Raw genomic sequence first — 23,311 nt, 5'->3', positions numbered from 1 at the left:
GCTCCAAGTTTAGACCATGGAGCTTCCAATGACCATGGATTGCTGCAGGGAGGTGGCCTTCGTGAAATTGGCAGTGTCTCCATTCTGCTGCTGGCAATTCTTTAAAATGACCTTTCACTTAGTCCCTTAATTATGCAGATTGGCTGTCTGCCTTCTGATTTATCTCCCTCGTATTTTACTGGCTCCCCCATCTTTGTTCCCAGCACCCTGGTGCTGGCAAAATAGAGTCTAATGCTCCACTTGAGACTGAGCCAGTATTTTAGGAAGGTTAATAATATCATTCTTATTTTTGTACTCTGCCTCCATTGAGCTTAGAATCATGCATAGCTTTTCAGTCAGTTCCTCCATTTCCCTACCACATCAAAACTAGTGCATAAAACACCCCAGGTTTCTCTGATCTTGTACTCCCTTTAGAATTGTACCTTTTAAAATACATTGCCTATGTTTGTTCTTCATATCTGAAAATTAAATAGTTGTTATTTATTAACTAATTGCAGTTGCCTGCCAATAAAATTCAAAAATTGAAAACGCTATATTTTTGACTTTGATTAATGAATCAGTGATGTAGATTGTGAAGGTGTTTTATCTAAAGTTAGGATTTAGTTTGCTAAGTCTGTTACCTTAGAGATATAGTCGGGATACAGTCAACAAATCTGGTTTTGCCCAGATATAGCTGGAAAATTAGAAGTGCTTTGAATTTAATTTTCCTTGATTGTTGCAGAAATTGTGGTTTGAGAAACATATGTGGTTACAGTTTAAAGTGAATACGTGGCTGTTTCATTCTGGATTACAGAAATGTATCTTAAACGAATCCAAAGACATTGTCTCACATTGACGGCAGCGAATGATATTTTAAATTATTTAGCTGTGTTTTCTCTAGATCTCACTTTGGTCACTAAGTATATTATGAAAGGTTGGAAGGAGGTAGAAGAAACCTACAAAGATAAAGACAACTCTGATGGAATCCAGCGGTTATTGAAGTACTTCGGAGTTCTGGAGAGAATAAAAATTACCCGAGATGAGCATGAAGTTGCTCGACTTATTGAAGAGTACAGGTTGGTCAGGGAACACCTACTGACTAATCATCTGAAGTCACAGGAGGTGAATGAATAAATGCTTTGTTCTTTACTTGAGAGTCACTGAATAAAACTAATGATGCTTATATCTGATTTATCAAACAGCTACTGATTGAATAGTGTTTGTAGATGAGCTGTGAATCCAACAAGGAGGAAAACATTTTGTTTCCATTCCACCTAAATGATGTTTTCTAATTATCAAAAAGCAGCAAGCTATGCTGCTGTTGAGCTGGCTGCCAACATGTATGTTAATGTCCCAGAAAATCACACTTGCTGATTTTTTTATTTGCTGCTTGCCTTCCAGGATTTCCAATACTATACGATTTGAGCAATAGCTGAATTGTTAATCTTCAACAATTACTGAAAATAGGAGTATTGTGACCAAATTTATTTAGCATGTTGCCAACAATCTCCTGTATGGAAAATTATACATGAAACTAACTTTTTTTTCGTGTTATGCAATATGTATCTTGTGTAGCATTCTTAATTCATCACCTCAAATTACTTCCAGCACCAGTGACAGATCTGTAAACATCAGCCTATCAACATGGTGTAAAATTGCAACCAGCTCCCAGTTTAGACCAAATCTCTAACTGTTTTGTGTTTCATGATTTAAGTGGGCCTGAAGTGGTAAAGAATAACACTAAAATTTACTGAACCAATGGATGCATGTGAAAATCTCTTTTGCTCTCCACGTTTGACTTTACTGTCCTCTCTCATCTTGGCTGTCCTGTTATGGATGTCTTAGTTGTGGAATCTGATAATTGTGCAGAACTATACTTCAACTATACATGGGACAGATGGGTTGAAATATTACGGTGATTCAGTACGTATGAGGACCAATGTAAAATTTAGGAATATGAATGTACTACTGTAGGCTTTGTAATTGTTATGCTTTGAGGTATATAGAAGAAGTCATAATTCTATGTAAAATAACTAGAGTAAGCCACTTTATAAGTACTCGTGTAGTCTCCAGTGAGAGATATCCTACATAGTGTGATTTCCCCAAGAAGGAGGCTCAAATATTTGTAAAGTCAGTGGATCTACATTTTACCCAGTCAAAATATTATGCATCTTCTTAACAAAACCTGATGTTTCTCATTAGAATGTTAGACAAAGTTAATGCGAGCACACACTAAGAATTGGAAAGGGAAGAAACCGATTGTCCTAAAGTAATATCAACAATTCACTTATCAAATGTTAAAAATCCTATGAAGTCCTGCAGAGGTGTTTAGTGAAAGCAGGAAAGAAAGCAATTCCCGCACTCCAAATCCAATTGTTTCATGTGCCCAGAGATGAGTGGGTCAAGAATTAGCCTTTGCAGTGAAAATCCGTGTCACAAACCTGTGACACTGAGTCAAGTCCAAGTTCAATCAGAAACAACAGCAGTTGAAGAGTATGCAAAGTTAATGGAAGATATTAGCAAGAAGTGTAAAATCAGTAAAAGGCATTATATGCCAGGCAGCATCAGAGGAGTAGAAAAATTGGTCGGGACCCTTCTTCAGAAATGAGGGAGGGGGAAGGGAGCTCAGAAATAAATAAAGAGAGGAGTGGTGGGGCTGGGGAAGGTACTCCATTTTACTCATGTCCTTGTGGTTGTAGTTAAGTCCACGTATCAGCTGTGTAAAAGGAGTTCTTAGCAGCACTAGAGTCAATGCTGAAAACCAGCGGACTCAATGACAAAACTCAACAGGCCATCAGACAAACAGCAGTCCCAGCACTAACCATAAACACAAATCAGACACCTTCATTGGAGAGAAAGGCTCTAGCAGGACTGAAGAAGGATTAAAACATCACAATCCTACCAGCGGACAAAGGATCAATGGCCGTGGTTCTGAACAGAACAGACTATATCGAGAAAGCATAGGCACATCCACATACCAATAGGTGGCGTCAGATCCCACACCACAGCTGCAGAACAGGATAACCAAGTCACACAAAAAACTTAAGTATGCAGGAGAGATCACTAACACAGACTACATCAGAATGAAACCAGATGGCTCAAACATCCCCACCCTCTCGCTTCTACAGACTCCCCAACGTGCACAAATCTAGAATCCCACTCAGATCAATAGTCTCCTTACCAGGCACACCTACACACAAGCTAGCGAGGGAATTACAGCGGAAACTTAAATACCTAATTAGCAGATCCCCACACTCAATCCATTTGGCCCAAGAATTTCTCACACAGCTCAGGGACACAAAAAATCAATGTTACAGCACAATTTACATCTGTTAACAGGCACTAGGCACACTTCTAGAAGGACCAGGAGCACTGACCCTGAACACCAGAAACAACATCAGCAAGGTCAGCTTACCGAAACTACTAGATTTATGCCTCACAACGCAGTTCACGCTCAATGGCCAAATATACAAACAGATCAATGGCACACCAATAGGATCACACATCTCAGGTCTCATCGCAGAAGCAGTGATGCAGAGACTGGAACACACAGCCCTTCCTCTAATCCAACCAAAACTGTGGATAAGATACATGGATGACACATTTGTAATAATCAAATGTACAAAAGTAGAAGAAACCCACCAACTTGTTAACAGCATCTTATCCATAAAATTCACTAGAGAGAAAGAAAACAATAAACAGCTCCCGTTCTTGGATGTAATGGTAGAGAGACTAACGGCGAATTCCAGACACGAGTGTATAGGAAGGCCACACACACAGACCAAATCCTGTACTTCAGTAGAAAAACACAATAGAACATACACAAACAGAGCTGTATTAAGGCACGATTTAAATGAGCCATATCATGCTGCAACACCCTAGAACTCCGGAGAATAGAAGATGGACACCTGCACAAAGTATTTACCGACAACAGATACCCAAGAAGTTTCATTCCACTGATGCCTATAAAACAAACAACAGTGTGAAGACACGGTACAACAGGAGTCACTGGTAACTCTACCTTACGCTGAAAATATATCAGAAATAACAACCACTCTCCTTAGACCGCATAGCATCATGATTGCACACAAACTTACATCAACACTGCATCAAATGCTATCAAAGATTAATGACAACTTAGCAACAGTAAACAGGAGTAAAGTGACATACAGAATCCCAAGCAGTGAGCGCAATAAACATTATATTGGAGAAATGGGGAAACTGATGACCAGGATGCACAAACACCAGCTGGGAGTAAAAAGACACGACCAATATTCAGTTGACTCAATATGCACAGACAATGAAGGCCATTAGTTCGACTGGGACAAAGTGAATATACTGGGACATGCAAACAACAGAGATGCAAGGGAATTTCTGTTGGCCTGGTTGTCAACACGGGACTCCATTAACAAACACATAGAAATAGACCCCATCTACAGACCACAGCTGAAAAACAGAACCGGAAGTGACAAGACCCACCACACTAGAGGATCATATAAATTCGGAACAGAGCAGAACACCAACGCTTTGATTAGAGGTCTCACTGATGATGTTGCCTAGAATGGTAATGAAATGTCTGCACGCCAAAGAACAACCGGCTCAGTGAGCAAACAAACAACAGCACCTGGATAAATACATAAAAAGGAAGGGAATAAAGGGATATGGATCCTTTAAGTAAAGACAGTTTTAGTATGCAAGGGCAAAATGTGTCGGCGCAGGCTTGGAGGGCTGCAGAGCCTGTTCCTATAATGTATTGTTCTGTTTTCTATAAGGTCACCCCTCAACCTGCTAGGCTCCAGGGAAAAATGTGCCAGATTATCCAGCCTCTCCTTAGGACACAAACCCTCTCATCCCAGCAACATCCTGGTACCTCTTTTCTGAACACTTTGCAATTTAGTAATATCCTTCCTATAACAGGGCAACCAGAACGGTACACGGTGCTCCAAAAGGAGCCTCACCAATGTCCTGTACATCCACAACATGACATCCCAACTGCTATATTCGATGCTCTTACCAATGAAGGCAAGCACGCCAAGCGCCTTCTACACCACCCTGTCTATCTGTTATGCCACTTTCAATGAACTATGTACCTGAAGCTCTAGGTCTCTGTTTGACAACACTCTCCAGGGCCCTACCATTAACTGTATAAGTCATGCTTTGGTTTGTCTTACCAAAATGCAACACCTTGCATTTATCTAAATTAAACTAACATCTGCTACTCCTTGGCCCATTGACCCAGCTGATCAAGGTCCCATTGTACTCTTAGATAACCTTCTTCACTGTCCATTATGCTATCAATTTTGGTGGCATCTGTAAACTTACTAACCAGGCTTTGTACCTTCTCATCCAAATTATTTCTATCAATGACAAACAACAGTGGACCCAGCACCGATTCCTGTGGAACACCGCTGGTGACAGGCCTCCAGTCTGAAAAACAAGCCTCTAACCCCTCTCTGTCTCCTACCGTCAAACCGATTTTGTAGTCAGTTGGCTAGCTCTCCCTGGATCCCGTGTGACCTAACTTTACTAACCAGTCAAGCACGTGGAACCTTTTTTGAAGGCCTTGCTAAAGTCCCCTTCGACAACTTACCAACCAGCAACGTCAGACTTAACAGTCTACAGTTCCTGGGCTTTTCCTTGAAGCCATTCCTAAATAAAGGCACAACATAAACCACCCTACAGTCCTCCAGCACCTCACCTGTGGCTGTAGGTAAGAGACATATCTCAGCTAGAGGCCCCCCCCCCAATTTCTTTCTTAGCTTCCCATAATGTCCTGAGATATACTTGTTCTGGTCCTGAGGACTTACTATAAAGAGAAACTGGTTTGGTTAGGACTATATTCACTGGAGTTTAGAAGATTGAGGAGGAATCACATGGAAACCAGTCACAGCCTATGTTTGCAGACCATTTTAAACTGAGATGAAGAAAAATTTCTTCACCCAGGGAGTGGAGAGCTTGTGGAATTGTGTGATTGAGCAGTTGAGAATGTTTTCAAGGAGTCAGAAATAGTCTTGAGTCTAAAGTGATCAAAGAATATAGGGAGAAAGCAGGAACAGTGTAATGAGTTGGCCAATCAGCCATATTGAAGGCCATATGGAATGTGATATACTGAATGAATAATTTCTCACGTTATCCATTATGTGGGATAACGTACACTGTCAAAACAGTATAAATGAGAAAGGATCGTGTATTAACTTGCTGACTCATTGGAAAGGAAATCTCTTAAAATTAAATGGGTAGTTAAATTTAGTACAAATTTAAGTGGAGGAAGGCTGAAACTATGTTTGATGGTTTAGAAGTTGCAAGCTAAAAAAGGTGAGCCTTCATAATTAAATGAATACAGAAGTATCTAAGAATTGATGTTCTGTCTTTTTCCACTGACTTTCCAGAATATATATTTCTTGCCTCCCTCTTCGCTCCATGGACAGCACTAAATATTGTACTTTTATGTTGAACATAGGCATTCACAGTGTTGCATCTTGAAGTACTGATGTATAATACAGAACCAGAGTAATGTGTTTCTTCACTGACTTGAAATATTAACTCTGCTTTTCTCTGTCCACAGGTGCTTTCAGACTTGCTGTGTTTTTGCACCATTTTCTGTCTTACACTGTTTTTTTCTCCCCCTCTTATTAGGTGTGGAGGGCATTATTGAAGGATATGCCAGTTATTACAATGCTTAAAAATTTGGGAAAAATGACTACAGACTCTATTCTTAAACCAGGAAGTGAAGAGGTTACCATGGTTTGTGAAAGATTGAACAATGAGACTATCTTAAAGAAGGTATGATTTTCTACCTAAATATTTGTAATAATTGACTTTCAGTTAGTAAAGGCAATAGAACATGCTTCCAACCACAGCTGCTCCTAATCACATTCTACTGAAAATTTGGAGCAGACTTTCTATCTCATCTTGACAATTCACTTTCTTATCTACCTTAATATAAAACAAAGAACTGCGGATGCTCAAAATCTGAAACAAAAACAGAAATTGTTGGAGAAACTCAGCAGACCTGGCAGCAGAAAGCAGCTTTAATGTCTCTGACCCTCTTCAGAAGAATTTTTCCAGCAACAATTTCTGTTTTTGTTTCTTATGTAACTTGTCGTTGCAAAATTCAGCTACCATACAATTGATCTCCACATCCAAGTCATTGGTAAAGATTATAAATAATTATAGCCCCTACATTGATCCCAGTGGCACTCCACTAGTTACTGCTTGCCAAATATATAATTAAGATATCTAATTATTAACCTGGATGTTGCATCAACAGGCAAAGTGAGGCAAATGGATAGCAATTGTTGGAGTCCATACATATGCAATTGAAAGCAAACGACTGATATCTTTGAGTTTCTCTTCTGTAACTCGAATCATGCTCCATCGATTCCTTTTGATTGATCTGGCATTCAAATCCATCCAAGTTGCTATATTTGCTCATTTAAACAGGGACGAAAATGTTAGGGATGGAGCATTCAAATGTAGATACAGTTTTAAAGGTGCGTTAATTCTTAATTATTGATGGACAACTGCTCTGGAATTACTTTAGAATTTGTCTTATTATTGGAGAATTTAACAAAATAAAACCTGAATTTTTTTTTCCTATTTTTTCACTCTGTCCCAATTCCTTATGTACAAAACAAAAATAATTAAACTTAATTGCAAAACTTGTCTTGATGGAATAGCTGTTTATCAGTATTTTTAAGTAAGCAAATACTGTTTGGGTGGTAGCAAAGTTAAGAAAGTGCATCATTTATAAAAATATGCCTACGTGAACTGTGATCCTTTGAGCAAAATATTAAAGGCTATTACTAATCTGAAAAGACACTTAAATATAGTGAACACCTTCAGGATGAGGGTTGAGGGCATAATATTGAGTGAGGGAAATAATGCATTGATGTTTTTGAACCACATATAGATTATATTTGTCAAGAACACATTTATGTTTGAATTCTAGGCTGGAATCCATCCATTTCACATTTTGGTGGCTCTAGAAACATACAAGGGAGGAAAAGGAAACCGAGGAAAGCTAAAGTGGCATCCTGATCCAGAAATTTTATTAGCACTTGATAAGGCATTTTATAAAGCTTTCAAGGTAATAATGTACGTCATTTTCCAACCTCATAACATGTTTTATGATTTGTGGAAAATAAATTAAGTATTTTTGTGTATTGTTATAGAATGTGGAACCAACTGGAAGGCGCTTTGTTTTGGCCTTAGATGTCAGCACTTCCATGTGCAGTCAGGTTCTAGGATGCAGAGCACTTTATGCTTATAGTGTTGCTGCAGCTATGTCAATGGTAAGATGCATTTACAAACCAGTTCTTGCTTTAGTGTTTTCCCAATTTCTTTTGTATATTAGTACAAATTTATTGTTATAATTTTTAAAAATCAGTATTAAAATAAGTATTTGCAAGGTTCCCAAATTAATCATTGCATGATACTTTTTGAATAGAAATTACTATTTCCAGTTTTTTCCTTTCTTTCCACACTTCCATTTTCCTCTGGATGGGTAATTTGAATAGTGCGTGTTTTATCAAAGTTTTGTTCTTGTGTAATCAGCCACTAGGTGGCACTAGAAAGTTGAAACGACCAGTGGCTTCCTGGAAGTCTGCCGTAGGAGCCAGTTGCAGTGACACTTTCTTCATTTCATTACTGGCGTAAAACTTCTGATTCCACGGGCACAACAAAAATAACTTGCATTTATATAGCACCAAGGTAGTTGCAGGAGCATTATGTACAAGATTTTGCTACTGCAAAGCTGTTTGTCAACTTCCTAAATTGCATCTGGGTATTGTGCATGAACCCTTTCAACTCCCACCAAAAAGATCCCAGTTGTTTAAAAATTGACAAACTCATTCAAAACTGTTGTTGCTCTCTCCTGAGTAAAAAGCAATGTTGAATACCTACTTGATATTTTTGTAATCGTCTCCAGCTAGGTTAAGTTCTGTGTAACAGACGGACCTAGGGGTGCAGGTACATAATTCTTTAAAGTATGCGTCACATATATACAGGATGGTTAAAAAGGTGTTTGGCATGCTTGAGTATAGGAGTTGGGACGTTATGTTGGGGTTGTGCAGGACATTAGTGAGGCCTCTTCTGGAATACTGTGTCCAGTTCTAGTCGCCCAGTTGTAGGAAGGATATTATCAAGCTGGAGAGGGTTCAGAAGAAATTTACCAGGATGTTGCAGGGTGTGGAAGGTTTCACTTATAAAGAAAGGCTGGATAGGCTGGGACTATTTTCTCTGGAGCGTAGGAGTTTGAGAGGTGAACTGATAGAAGTTTTATAAAATAATGAGAGGTATAGATAGACTTGATGATACTTGTCTTTTTCCCTAAGATGGGGAATTTCAAGACTAGAAGGCCCATTTTTAAGGTGACAGGAAAAAAATTTAAAAAAGACATAAGAGGCAATTTTTTTACACAGGGGGTGGTTCGTGTGTGGAATGAACTTCCTGAGGAAGTGGTAGATGCAGGTACAATCACAATGTTTAAAAGACATTTGGATGGATACATGAATAGGAAAGGTTTGAAGATTTAATTTGGAATTATGTTTGACATGGACTGGTTGGACCGAAGGGTCTGTTTCCGTGCTGTATGATTCTAACTGTAGCTGCTTGCAGTCTTCATGGGTACATTATTTTGTTTTGTTTGTTGATGAAAGCAGGGCAAATTCCTCAAACCTTTTCCAGCCATGCTGCCAGCTCAGAAATTTTCCAGTCATATTGTACCAGAATTGCTCTGCAGCTTGCCCATACTAGTCCTTACAATGTGACCACCATTTATTGGTTTCATTAATTTGATTTACTACAAACAAATAGCCATTTCCACAAGATCATTCAATTTACAAGTGAGATACATCATTTGATCCACCTCTGTTCAACCATCTAACATTTAAAACAGCATTAAATAAAGTTAAACAAAATTTATGTTTAATTCTATGACATTTTTATACAGAAGAAGTACTTGTGTTCGAGGGTGTGTGTGCAAATTTCATAAGAGGAGAGAGGGGCATCAATAGTGAAAAGGTTGAGAACTGTTGGTGTATGCAAAGTGAGGAGTAGCAATGAAATGAATGGCTTAACTCTTGGTGAGAAAAACTTAATACACTCCCTCACACTTAGGATTTAGGAGGCTTGGGGAGAGGTTTTTCCAGGCACTGTCAGAGTAAACAAGATTGAAATTTGTCAAGGAAGAGGTTGCCCTTACATGCAATCAAAACCAATTGGAACAATAAAACCATATAAGATATTAATGTTGAGGTGCCCTTGCATGTGAGTAGGATAGTTTATCTGGAATTACAGGACACGTGCATGTTGTCTCCTTCGCATGCTCAAAGAACATCCAAGCGTGGTAGCAGAGATCTACTGATGTACTGACAAGCAGATTATGCTATTTATATTTGTCATTGGACAGCTTGTTCTTTATCATTGGATGTTGAAGAAAATGGTTCTGTAGAAATATGCCTATTAATTTCTTTAAGAATAGTTGAAAACAATGCTCCTCAAATCTATACCAAATAGAAATTTTTTTATGCTCATAGTTGTTTGGTAGTACAGAACTTGAGTGTTGCTGAACAAAAACACATTTTGTCAAAGCTTTTTGATTTGTACTGATAAGAACAATTTGGAAAACATACTAATAAAACAGGGAAAATAGCATTTATACTTATGAGAGGAGAGTTGAAGAAGGGTTCTGACCTGAAACGTTGACTTTCCTGCTCCTTGGATGCTGTCTGACCTGCTATGCTTTTCCAGCTCCACATTTTCTGACTCTAGCCTCCAGCACCTGCAGTCCTTTCTGTCTCCAAGAGGAGGGGGCTGATTGGTCGGCTAGTGTAGCTTCTACACGTACAATTGCGCCACCCTGAAAGTCCAGCCGACCACTTAAATTCTTTCTCAGCTTAATTCTTTGCGCAGTCAGGAGTTATTGAGGAAAAAGTTGTCCAATTGTGGAATCACGTCTAGAGTTGGACACCGTTGTGAGTTTTGCAAGTACGGGCTGGTTAGTACAGTCAGTATCTTGCTTGTTGTAAACAGTCAAAGAGATAAGCAGTTTGTTGTGCATGGTGTACTGCTCAGCAGGCTGCTTTGCCTTGTTTGCTGCTGATCTTGTGTTGGATTCAGGCTTCTGAAGAGTATTCCATCACAGTCATGACTGCTTTGTGGATGGTGGACAGGTTTTGGGAAATCAGGAGATGAGTTATTCAGCACAGAGTTCCCAATCTTTTATGGTCACAGTGTTTACATGGCTTGTCCAGTCATCATTCTGGTCAATGATTACCTTCAAAGTGTTTAATAGTACATGAATATCTTAGTCCTGTCTAGAAGGAGTAACCATCATGAGTTCTCTTTTTTTTAGGTAGTTGCACGCACAGAAACCAATTTTACAATAGTTGCTTTCTCTGATGAAATGGTTCCATTACACATCACTTCAGAAATGACAATGGATGAAGTATTTACTGCCATGCGTGCGGTAATGTAAAATCTTTACATTTTTTAACTTCAATTTTCATAAAGCCTATGAGCTTGATCTACGTTGGCAGTAACAGCATCTATCTGTATTTTACCCATTTTGCTAACTTTGTTCCTGCAGTTCTAAAAGTCAATATTAATAGTTCAGCTGTGGAGGAAAGATTATTTCAGAATCCATATAAAGACGGTGCATCATCAACCATGGGACTTTCTTTAAAAATTGAGCTGTTCTTCATTGTATGGTTAGAAATAAACTTTCACTATATACCGGCATGAGTGTTAGTGCAGATTAATTTAGTGAGTGCTCTAGATGTATTTTTATTCACTCAGTTCCATGCTCAGTAGCTTTAGTAGATATTACTTTTGATGATGTGACGATGTTGGGTGCCAAGATTTTTGCACACGTGTTGGTCCTAGTTCGTAGAATCCCTACAGTGTGGAAGCAGGCAATTTTGGCCCATCGAGTCCACACCGACCCTCGGAAGAGCATCCAACCCAGACTGACCCCTATCCCTGTAACACTGCATTTCCCATTGGCAAAAGCATGTAGCCTGCACATCCCTGGACACTATGGGGCAATTTAGCATGGGCAGTCCACCTAGCCTGCACATCTTTGGACTGTGGGAGGAAGCTGGCGCAAATCCACACAGACATGGGGAGAATGCGCAAACTCCACACAGACAGTCACCTGAGGGTGGAATCCAACCCAGGTCCCTGGCGCTGTGAGGCAACAGTGCTAACCAATGAGCCAATGTGCTGCCCAAGTAATTGCACGTATTTTCCTGGACAACCTTCCCTTAAACTTTAAAGATGCAATGGTGTTTTTCTCCCACTTTAATGCAGTAATTAAAAAAAGAATTGTTTGAATTCTTTATATCTCCAGTATTCCCAACTTCTACTTTCTTTTCTCACCTGAAACGAAAGTGATTTAGTTTTAATTTTAAAGACAATTTTGAACGTTTCTTTTAACAGGTTCCCTTTGGTGCCACGGACTGTGCTCTCCCCATGTTATGGGCTAATAAGACAAAAACTGTTGCAGACGTGTTCCTTGTCTTTACTGATAATGAGACATATTATGGAAATATGCATCCAGTAGATGCTTTAAGAGAATACAGAAAGGTGAGAGAATTATCTTACAATAATCTCACAATGTAACAATTTTTACAAGGCAGTTCACATTAGATTTGGGAAATGTGAAACAAACTCAAACATTTGTAGCATGCAGCATTGTTAGAAATATGCTGTAGTTCCTGTCTAGAATCAGAAAGGTGCTGGTGTCAGTCCGTTGCCTGAGAAGCGTTGTCTGGAAACGTTGCAAGAAAGAGGAGCTACGTGGTAACTGCACTCCTGGATTAGAGGAGGACTGATGGTCAGATGTCCTTTCTGTAATTATTAAATGGTAATTGCTGCTAGCAAGATGTGTGTTGGTCACTTGTGATAAGACAAAATTGGACTTGGCTGTAATAATTTCCACAGCTGAATCAGCTGCCAATGCTCCTCATTCAGCTCAATATGAATAATAGCTATTTGGATGAAACACCTAACATGCTCAGCACCGGAGAAACATTAACTGTGTACTAAAGTTTAACATCTTCAGGAGTGAGGATGAAGAATTGCAATTTGGTGTGAATTGTTTATAATTTCCTTTTTATCCAGGAAAATATACTGACATGATATGTAATATGTTATAATTTGACATTTGGAAGCTCACTAGAAATTGAGCCAGCACAATGGCTCTGTAGAAAATCTATCAACCAGCATAGTAGTGAACCATCCTGACCAGTAGAATCTGCACTTTACTTCAATATGCTAAGATTTTGGCACTGATAGACATTGGGATGCTACAATTAATACAAACATACAAATCAGTAGCAAGAGTAGGGCATTCAGCCCATTCAGCCTGCTCCACCATTCAATAAGGTTGTGGCTGATCTGATTGTAACTTTAGTCCACATTCCCGCCTACTCTTCATAAATTCTTGTTAAGCAAAGCTTTGAAGGTTATCTGCTGCTGCCTGAAAAATTTTCAAGGATTCTGCTTCCATTATCATTTTGGGGACGGAGTTCCAAAGGTTCCCAAACCTCTGAGAAAATATTGTGCCTAAACTTTGTTTTAAATGGATGACGCCTGATTTTTAAACAGTAACTCCTAGTTCTAGATTTTCTGATAACAGAAATGATATTTGGGAATGGCAATGGCCTAATGGTATTATTGCTGGATTGTTAATCCAGGGACCCAGGTAATGTCCTAGGGACCAGGAATTTGACTTCAATAAAAATCTGGAATTAAGAGTCAAATGATGACTATGAATCCATTGTCAATTGTCAGAAAAACCCATCTGGTTCAATGAAAACTGAAAGAACTGCAGATGCTGTGAATCAGGAACACAAACAAAGTTGCTGGAAAAGCCCAGCAGGTCTGGCAGCATCTGTGAAGGATAAAACAGAGTTAACATTTCAGGTCCAGTGACCCTTCCTCAGAACTGATGGTGGCTGGGAAAACGTCAATTTATATGCAGAAAAAAGGGAGGGGGATGGGGTAGGGAGTAAACGATATGATAGAGCCTAAAGAGAGAGAAGAGTGGATGGATAGACAAAGAGTTGATAACAATTAGGCTGGGAGGGTGAATAGTTGTTAATGGGGACTGTTAATGACTAACAACAGGTGGTGTATGATGGCAGGCTATTTGGTAACAAGGAACAAAACCAAAGTTGCTGGAAAACTCAGCTGGTCTGGCAGCATCTGTGAAGGAAAAAACAGAGTTAACGTTTTGAGTCTGGTGACCCTTTGTCAGAGCCCTTCCTCACCGGACCGGAAACGTTAACTCTGTTTTTTTCCTTCACAGGTGCTGCCTGACCTGCTGAGCTTTTCCAGCAACTTTGTTTTTGTTCCTGATTTACAGCATCTGCAGTTCTTTCGGTTTTTATGTGGTAACAAGGCCTGGTATGTGGGGTAGGGGGCTGGGACATGGGAGAGTTTAAGCCCTAAAATTATTGAACTCTATATTGAGTCCGGAGGGCCGCAGGATTCCCAAGCAGAAAATGAGGTGTTGTTCTTCCAGCTTGTGTTGAGTTTGCTGGAACACTGCAGCTAGCCAGAGACAGAGATGTTGGCCAGAGAACAGAGTGGTACGTTGAAGTGGCAGGCAACAGGTAGTTCAGGGTCTTTTTTGCAAGCAGAGTGTAGCTGTTCTGTGAAGTGATCACCCAGTGTACGCTCCACCAGGCCTTGTTATCACATAGCCCGCCATTACATGTTAGTCACTTATAGTCCCCATTAACAACTATTCACCCTCCCAGCCTAATCGTTATCGACTCTGTCTAACCAACTGCTCTTCTCTCTCTTTAGGTTCTATCCTATCGTTTACTCCCTACCCCATCCTCCTCCCTTTTTTCTGCATATAAACTGACATTTTCCCAGCCACCATCAGATCTGTGGAAGGGTCACCGGACGTGAAATGTTAACTCTGTCTTTTCCTTCACAGATGCTGCCAGACCTGCTGAGCTTTACCAGCAACTTTGTTTTTGTTCCACCTGGTTCACTAATATCCTTTAAGGAAGGAAACTGCCATCCTTACCTGGTCTGGTCTGGCCTGGCCTACATGTGACTGTAGACCCATAGCAATGTAGTTGACTCTTAACTGCCCTCTGGGCAATTAGAAATGGGCAGTAAAAGCTAGCCTCACTCTCATCCCGTGAATGAATAAAAAAAATCCTCATCTACCCTATCAAAATGCTTGAGAATTTTATCTTTCAATCAAGTTCTAAACTCCAGCGCATATAAGACTGTGCAGCTTTTCCTCATAACTCAATCTGCCTATTCCAAGTATTAGTCCAGTGAACCTTCTCTGAAATGCATCCAATGCATTTACATCCTTCTTTAAGGTGACCAATAATGTGCACAGTGCTCCATAGATGGTCTGAACAGCGCCTTGTTTAATTGAAGCGTAACCTCCCTATTTTAGTATTCAATTCCTCACAATAATTGATGACATTCTATTAGAATTCCTATCACTTGTACCCGCATATTCTTCATTTCCCTAGCTACTTGCATGTATTTAGAGCCAACAACATTTATGATTAACACAAATCGTTGCAATACCTTGAGGAGAAATTACTTAAGTGAGAGGGGAATTAGAGATGTCCCTCACACATTTGTTGCACATTCAAATTAACACAAAGAATTCAACTATTCTGTTCCTCTAGATCTTGCAGCTGTTTTCCATTTACATTAGCAAATGCTGGTGGCGAATATTCAGAGTACAAATCCCAACTCCTAACTGAGGTGCTTGAGAAGTGTGATTTTAGTGTACCTGAAGTAATGTGTTGTACTAAGATGATTGATGATCCAGAGATGTATGAACTAGATTAGAGTAAATACAACATTCACCTTACAGACTTCCATCAGCATCAACCCTTTAATGGCATAGCAGTATTATCAATGAGCTAGCATTTGTGTCTCTATACAGAACCCATAAAAACGGTAATTTTCAATGGTACCTTCAAGATACTAACGGGATTACAGATGCTATTTCGAGAGGTATGGACCATCAAAAGTGAGCAAGTCTCTGACAAGTTGTCTGAATGATCATTCCCAACCATTCAGAAAGTCGATGAAAATTAGTGACGCAACAAATTTGATGTAGTTATTCTATAACTAAAGAAAAGACAATTCCATTGTAGCAGTTGAAGCTTTGCGCTTCTTGAGAGAAATATTGCCCATATAGTCCTACAATATGAACACAGCCAAAGACGTGCAAATATTAGCTATGATTTTGTCAATTTGAATCATTCAAATGTAAAACACTGCAGTTGCCAGAAATGTGCAATCAAAACAGAAAATGCTGGAAATACTCAGAAATCAAGTAGCATCTGTAGAGAGAGATTGATTCAGATCATCTTCAATTGATAGGCTTATTGCTTTTTGTGTTTATTTTGTTACAGAACATGGGCCTTCCTGCCAAATTGATTGTCTGTGGATTGGCTTCTAATGGTTTCACCATTGCCGACCCGGATGACAAAGGCATGCTGGATATTTGTGGCTTTGATTCTGGGGCTCTGGATGTCATTCAAAACTTTGCATTGGATTTGATTTAAATATTGGAAGAAATCGTTGAATTATTTAGTCAGAAAGTAATTACTCATCAGGTTTCTAGGACTGCATAAATGAAACACACACGTTATGGATTGCTAAGTTCTTGGTAGAGTGCCTGTTTGAATTAACAAGACACTATAAATGGCATGATCTGTAATTGGATTTCAAGAATGTTCTGCCACAGCAAATTGTTTTAATTATAGTTTGCTTTTGGCTGTCTGCTGTGGAGGCATTTATAACCTCAACTAGAAACATCTAAGTAGAGCGGCAACCAAAGTTGTGCTCTTTTTGTTTTCATTCAGTGGGTTTACATAAGACCATACTGACAGTAAATAGATTATATAAAATAGTGGAGAACTCTTTTTTGAATTGTAATCTTTTACTGTGAACAGGTTGACAAGAGTTGAGGTGTTATAATCATGGAAATGGATGAAGTTTTTGAGAAGAATTAGGTCACAAGAATATTCTGAGACAAGAAATATTTCTGATACATTGTACTCTGTAGTTCTTTTAATAGCAGTTACATGAAAAGAATTTATAAAGGATGAAATGGGCATTAAAGCCAGGGTGAGAATATAGTAAATTGGCGTTTATTATAGGTGGATTGTGATAAATAAATTAGACTATAAATGGTAAACCTATGTGTAAGTATGCTACTACTTTTCCAAGTTTCTGTTATTCAACTGTCAGATGGTTTTAAAGGACAGCCATAAGTGTCATATCCACAAAAATAAATTCTCCTTAACACTCACCAGCAATTTCTTTTCATATATATCTTAGACTTTAGTAGCTGCTGTCAGTGAGGGTTTGGGAAAAAGCAAGTTGGAGATATATTGAAAATTAAGGTAACTCCATGAGATGAAGTTAACGATAAAATATCATTTTGCAGTAAGTAGTGTCATTTCAGTTTCACGATAGTTCACTTTAATGACTGATGTGTTCTAGTCTATCTCATGTATTAATAATTTTCTAGATGGTATTAAGTGTGGAGTCCATAGCAAACAATGAATTTAAGCCGGAGTATTAGTCATGCAGGTAACTTTGCTGTTCTGATTCAGCCTTTTGGATTTTGAGGGTTCAATGCAACATGATCTTAATTGAAAATAATATCTATGTGAACAGTTAAAAATTATCCTTGAGCTAACGCTTCAAAAATCTTTGGTTGTGAACAATCCAATGTTTGCCAGCTGACATGATTTTTATGATTTATGAGTGTAAGCTATTATAAGCATGTACTTGGTGTGACATGGAACTCCAAACCTTGCTACAGTGGTGTGTTTTTGAAAGAACAAAATGCAATATTACATTGTTTTACATGTAAAGCAGAGGCACTGGGGGCTTGTATGAAGATGCTAAAATTTCCATAAGATAAAAATTGGGTTGGGAAAGCATTAAATGTTTTCAGCAGAATAATCTTTTGATAACTTGAAACTATCAAACCCTGAAAATATTGACAAATTTGTTTATTTTCAAACTAGAATCTTGTGCAATTATCCATTAGGTTATATGCACCATTCTTTCGGGAACTTCTATAAATGATATTTTTCTTCTCCTTTTCTCCTAAAATCAGTTCCTCTTGTATGTTCCCCCCAATTCCCTCCAGTACTGGAACAAAGGGATATTAGTTATATGTACATCTGGAAAATGTGCGTATTCTGATTGTTTTGTCGGGGACTTTGCAGGCAAGCTTGATTGCCATGCTGATTTGATGTCTCTATGCATGTATAAAACTAGCAAAGGCTACCAAGCAGCACCCTTACAGTCCTGGCTAAATGAATAAGACTACAGACCAAGCCTTCTATTTCCTATTCTGTATAAAACCCATGACGGTGTCGTTCCAGCCTGCTTTTGTGAATATCAATGAAGCTAATGGAAAAAGAAATGGTTAAAATGCATACAACACAAACTGGTAATATTGTTATGGTTACATTTCAAATATTGATGTCTCAGTCTTGTACATTTTCATCCGATTGTTCAAAACACTTGACATAGCAGTGGAGATTGTGTGGATAGATGATTTGGAAGTTTTATGTGGAGTCACGGACTTAGTAGCCACATGTTTTGCAGGTAGGAGTAATTACCAATAGTTAATAGCCCAGCTGGTTGTCATTGACAAATGAAAGATGGCTTGGAGCATTCTGTATTTTTGTGTACTTGTTGCTTTTTGCATGATACATGGTTGGTAGAAATCACACTGAAAGGCATGGTAACCAATTCAGCCAGCTGTTTGATTTAGATCCATCAGAACGAATGATACTATCCACAAGTGAAGTTGGTAAAGAAGTGGGAATGTGGTCAGACCTCTTACCTGTCACTACCTGACTAAATCTGCCTGAGTACATGCCTCCAAAGAAAAATGACACAACAGCATGTTAAAATGTCATTTGACAGATTGGGTCCAAAGCATTGCATTGGAGCAGGTAGACCCTTGAAGATCTAGTGAAAATTGTGATGAGGAAATGTAAAAAATGAGCGACTGTTGGAATAAAGAACTTCATAATTTAAGCCTTGAAAGATGACCAAGTACTGTCATGGTATTTTAGAATAAAACTGCAGCTGGATTTCATTGCACAACTAACATGAAATAATTAGGTAGAAAATGACTGAGAAATTACTGGGTTTAAAAGCCAATAAAATTCCCCAGACATGCAGGACTCTTGGAGTTTTAAAAGAAGTGTCTGCAGAGATGGTGATACGTTAGTTTTGATCTTCCAAAAGTCCCTGAAAGGTAGAGGCAGTCCCTGTGGTTTGGAAGGTAGAAAATGTTAACTTTTCTATCCAAGCAAGGAAGAATAGAAAAAATGTGAAATTGTAGGTCAGTCAACCTGATACAATTCCTGTAGAAAATGCTACAATATAGTATTAAAGATGTGCTAATGGGCATTTGTAAGATCACAGAGAGTGAAACATGGCTTTAGGAAACAGTAATCCTTTTTCCTTTCATGGGATGTGGGCATCATTGGCAAGGCCAGTATGTGTTAGTGATCTCTAATTGCCCTTGAACTGAGTGGCTTGCTAGGTCATTTCAGGCAGCAGTTAAGAGTCAACTATATTGCAGCGTGTCGGTCAGACCGGGTAACAATCTCCTTTCCTACAGAGTGAATGGAATCTGTGATTCTATGTGAACCAGAAGTCACGGTTGCAATTGCTGAGATTAGCTTTATATTTCAGATGTATTCATTGAATTTTGATTCCACCAGCTGCAGTTGTGATATTTGAACCTGTGTTCCCAGAAAATTAGCTTAAACCTCTAGATTACCTGTCTATTGACATTGCTACTACATCACTTCCTCCTCTTATTGTGTTTTACAACTTTGTTAGAGGTTTTGAAAGATAACTAGCAACATTGCTAAAGAAGCCAGTGGATGTAGGTTAGAAATTTTGATGAAGCAGTTACTAAAGTGCTGTCACAAAAATGGTTGTTAGAAAAGATTGGTGTTGGGGAATTAGGATTAATAAAATAAAATAAATTAGTGGATAGAAAATGGAGATGGGCCTATACAGAGTGGCAAACCATAAGATGCTGCAAGGACCAGTGCTTAGGCTTTAGCTGTTTACAATCAGCATCAGTGACTCGAATGAGTGGATCAAGTGTAAGATAAGTTAGTTGAAATAAAAACCAGGTGGGGGGTAAGTTTCTTAACTTTTTACTTGAGTTGCAAGGATGATGCAAAAGGAATTCAACTACTAAATATGCAAGAAAGTGGCAGATGGAGGATAATGTTCTACTTTGTATCTACTTTGGTAGGAAGAGCAGAGAAGCCAAGTATCTTTTTAAATGTGAGACTAGTAAATGTTGATGGTCAGAGGAATTTGAGTGTCTTTGTACATAAATCACAGAATGTGAAATGCAGGTACAAGAAGAAATTAGAAAGGCAAATGGTATGTACAAGTGTAATACAGATATGCAGAAATTATACAGGGCTTTAGGGAGACTTTACCTGAAGCATTGAGTACAGTTTTGGTCTTGCCTAAAGAAGAATTATTCTCCTCTCAGAGGGAGAGCAATGAACATTCATTAGTTTAATTTTTGAGATGAGAGGGCTGTCTTTTGTGGAGCAGTTGAGCAGACTGGGCCTTTATTCTCTGAAGTTTGGAAAAATGAGAAGTGTTTTGAAACTGAAATTGTTCAAAACACTTAGAGGGCTTGACAAGATAGATTCTGAGTAGCTGGAGAATCTACAACTGGGGTTCACGATCTCAGGATAGGTGTTTGGCCATTTAGGATTGAATTGATTAGACATGTATTCTTTCATAATACTATGAAGATTGAGAAATGTCTAGCTGAGAGACCTGTTGGATGTTCTGTTGATGAATGTTTACAAAGCTGGAGAATGATAGGTTTTGGGCACCAAGGGATCAAGGGGATTAGTGAGATAATGAAATTGATGTAACGTTCAGCCATTATCTTATTGAATGATGGGGCTAACTCAAGTGGCTTTATGGCCTGCTCTTTTTGGAGTTATCATTATCATTAGCATTAATCAAATTAAAATCTGTCTCAGTAAAGAGAATTAGTGAGGGATATAATTAGAAGCATTTGCATGCTCGTTGATCAGAAAAATGTCCAATTTCCAGAATTTAAGAAGATTTTCTTAAAATCAACTCCAGGCAAAAGACATACAGTGTCTATGGCGCAAGCATGTTGATCAGGGCAGATGTCTAAATTGCAGAGTTTCAAAAGATTTTCTTAAAATCAAACCGACACATGTTCATATTGTGTCAATGACAGCTGCAGTAACTCAACAGTAGAAATCTTTATTACCCAACAGTCACAATAGCATTTAGTTTGTTAACATTTTATAACATTGGTTATTGGTCTTATGCTATGGTTCAGGAGAAAATGTTATTACTCCAATTTCATTACTAAACTGAAGAAACTGCTGCACTGGAAAAGTAATGAAAAAAAAACAACACAGCAGCAGAGAAAGGCAGGCATTAATAATAAGAAAAATGTTCCTGTGACTGCATTGAACTTTGTCACTACCCAGCCTGAACCAAAAGATCTCAATAAAATTGTTATACATGCTATGAAAAGTATACTATGTTCTATGCAAATACTCAGGTACTTGTAAGTTTAGATACCATGACTATTTAATCAAGCTCTTTACATTCATCTGCCAAAACCAAAATCTGACATTTGGAGATTTAGTTGTTTCCAAATAAACAACTTGCAGCATTACAGTCTACGTTTGAGTTTTGATTTGACCATTTATGACAACAACTTGAATTTGTATAGCACCTTTAAGTTTAGTAAAATATCTCACAGGATGCACCTCACAGGAACATTATCAGAACAACAGAAGCTGCATGTAATCTCTTGAAAGAAAATTGAGCATGTAGGATACAATCCACTTTTACACTTAATACAAAATTTTGGATTTTTGTCATCTGCTTTTTGGATTGCTCTGCTGCCTTTATGACAATTGATGATCTACTTGATTTGCACAGAAACACAGAACAGCTTTTCCTTAGTCTTCCCATTTTTTTAATTTAATAACAATGTGCCATCATGTTCAGCAGATTGTGTGTGAACATTCTGAGCTTGCCTACTTTTAACCGTTTTTCACTTGGCCGTTGTTGCAGGTATTCCCGTGCTCTTGCATTCCAAACAATTTCTTAGGTATACAAATAGCCATTTGTAAGAGTCAGAGTATTGCTTTAAAAATCACATTTTCCTGAAGTGTGCAAAATAAAAAGCTTTGATTTTTTTTTCTCCAGCAAGTCTCAAATAATGGCTTGTTAGCTGTCTGATTTCTGCTGAACAAGACACTTGAGGTGGGGGGGGGGGTGGGGGGGTTGGCGGTGGCGGTGGCAGCGTCTTTGCCCGTTTTCAAAATGATTAGTAAGACTTTATTTTTGGAAGTACAAACACAAGACTTTGTGCTTTTGCAATATTTTGAATCTGACCAAAGTAACAAATAGGATGATAAAATTCTTTTGTGGTTGCCACATCTGAACAACATAATAAAAAATTGCCACTGTCTGGGGAGGAGAGCTACTATTATTTGTGAACAATAAGATGCAAGTTTGTTAATGGTTCTGCACTGACCCATATGTCATCCTCATCTATTCTTTTGATATACCAGCATATTACTTATACCTCATCTTTTACATCCTTGTGTAAATAGCTTTGAGAGATTGTGTGGTTTACTCAAATCAGTTTCACATTAGCAAGGAAAGTAACCTTTTTGTATTTCTAGCTGATTTAAAATTAAGATCAATAGTAACCTTTTAAATATGACTGATCAAGTCATACAATGATTGTAGTAACTAATGCTGGCATTCAGATGGTCTTTGTATAACATGCAAATTTAACTTTTAAAATCTGTACCACGTGGATTGATTAAAACAGGTATTGCCATTGGCAAGATTCTCTCTACAAAACTCTATGCATATTGAACTAAAACTTCTTTAAATAAGGATAAAGTTGTTTCCAACTTATTCCTGTTCATACAAATGTAATGTCACACTGAACTTTGGAACTTTATCTGTCTGTGTACCTGAAAGCAGAATTTACCAAGTGTCAATTTAAAACAGGTTACTGCTGTGTCATTTCTAGAGCTACTCTTTCCATGGAAGTTTATGGTTGCAACTTGAAAAGACAATTAATCACTAACACCACTTGTCAAACTGAGTGTGATGATGCTGTAAGAATATGAACATTACTGTTAACTGCCTTTATATCAAATGTACACACTTTTTGTATTCTTTAATCCAGTTGAAATAAAGTGTTAGGGAAAATATATAGTGCTATGATGTTTAGAGC

General features: G+C 38.3%; 1 protein-coding gene across 1 annotated transcript in view; it reads left to right on the top strand.

The window, feature by feature from the left end:
- The window catches only part of ro60 (Ro60, Y RNA binding protein), a 39,950-nt gene extending 16,662 nt beyond the window's left edge, over positions 1-23,288 (top strand). The window contains exons 3-9 of the mRNA XM_020514927.2: positions 881-1,101; positions 6,616-6,762; positions 7,931-8,068; positions 8,154-8,273; positions 11,336-11,449; positions 12,421-12,567; positions 16,392-23,288. Of these exons, the coding sequence (XP_020370516.2) occupies positions 881-1,101; positions 6,616-6,762; positions 7,931-8,068; positions 8,154-8,273; positions 11,336-11,449; positions 12,421-12,567; positions 16,392-16,544 (1,040 nt within the window). The 3' untranslated portion in view covers positions 16,545-23,288. The remainder of the gene's footprint in view (positions 1-880; positions 1,102-6,615; positions 6,763-7,930; positions 8,069-8,153; positions 8,274-11,335; positions 11,450-12,420; positions 12,568-16,391) is intronic.
- The last annotated feature ends 23 nt before the right edge of the window (positions 23,289-23,311 follow it).

This window comes from Rhincodon typus, chromosome 10, assembly GCF_021869965.1.
Source record: "Rhincodon typus isolate 14 chromosome 10, sRhiTyp1.1, whole genome shotgun sequence".
Classification (NCBI taxonomy): domain Eukaryota; kingdom Metazoa; phylum Chordata; class Chondrichthyes; order Orectolobiformes; family Rhincodontidae; genus Rhincodon; species Rhincodon typus.
The sequence above is the reverse complement of the archived record's forward strand: the minus strand, read 5'-3'. Positions and strand labels throughout refer to the sequence as shown.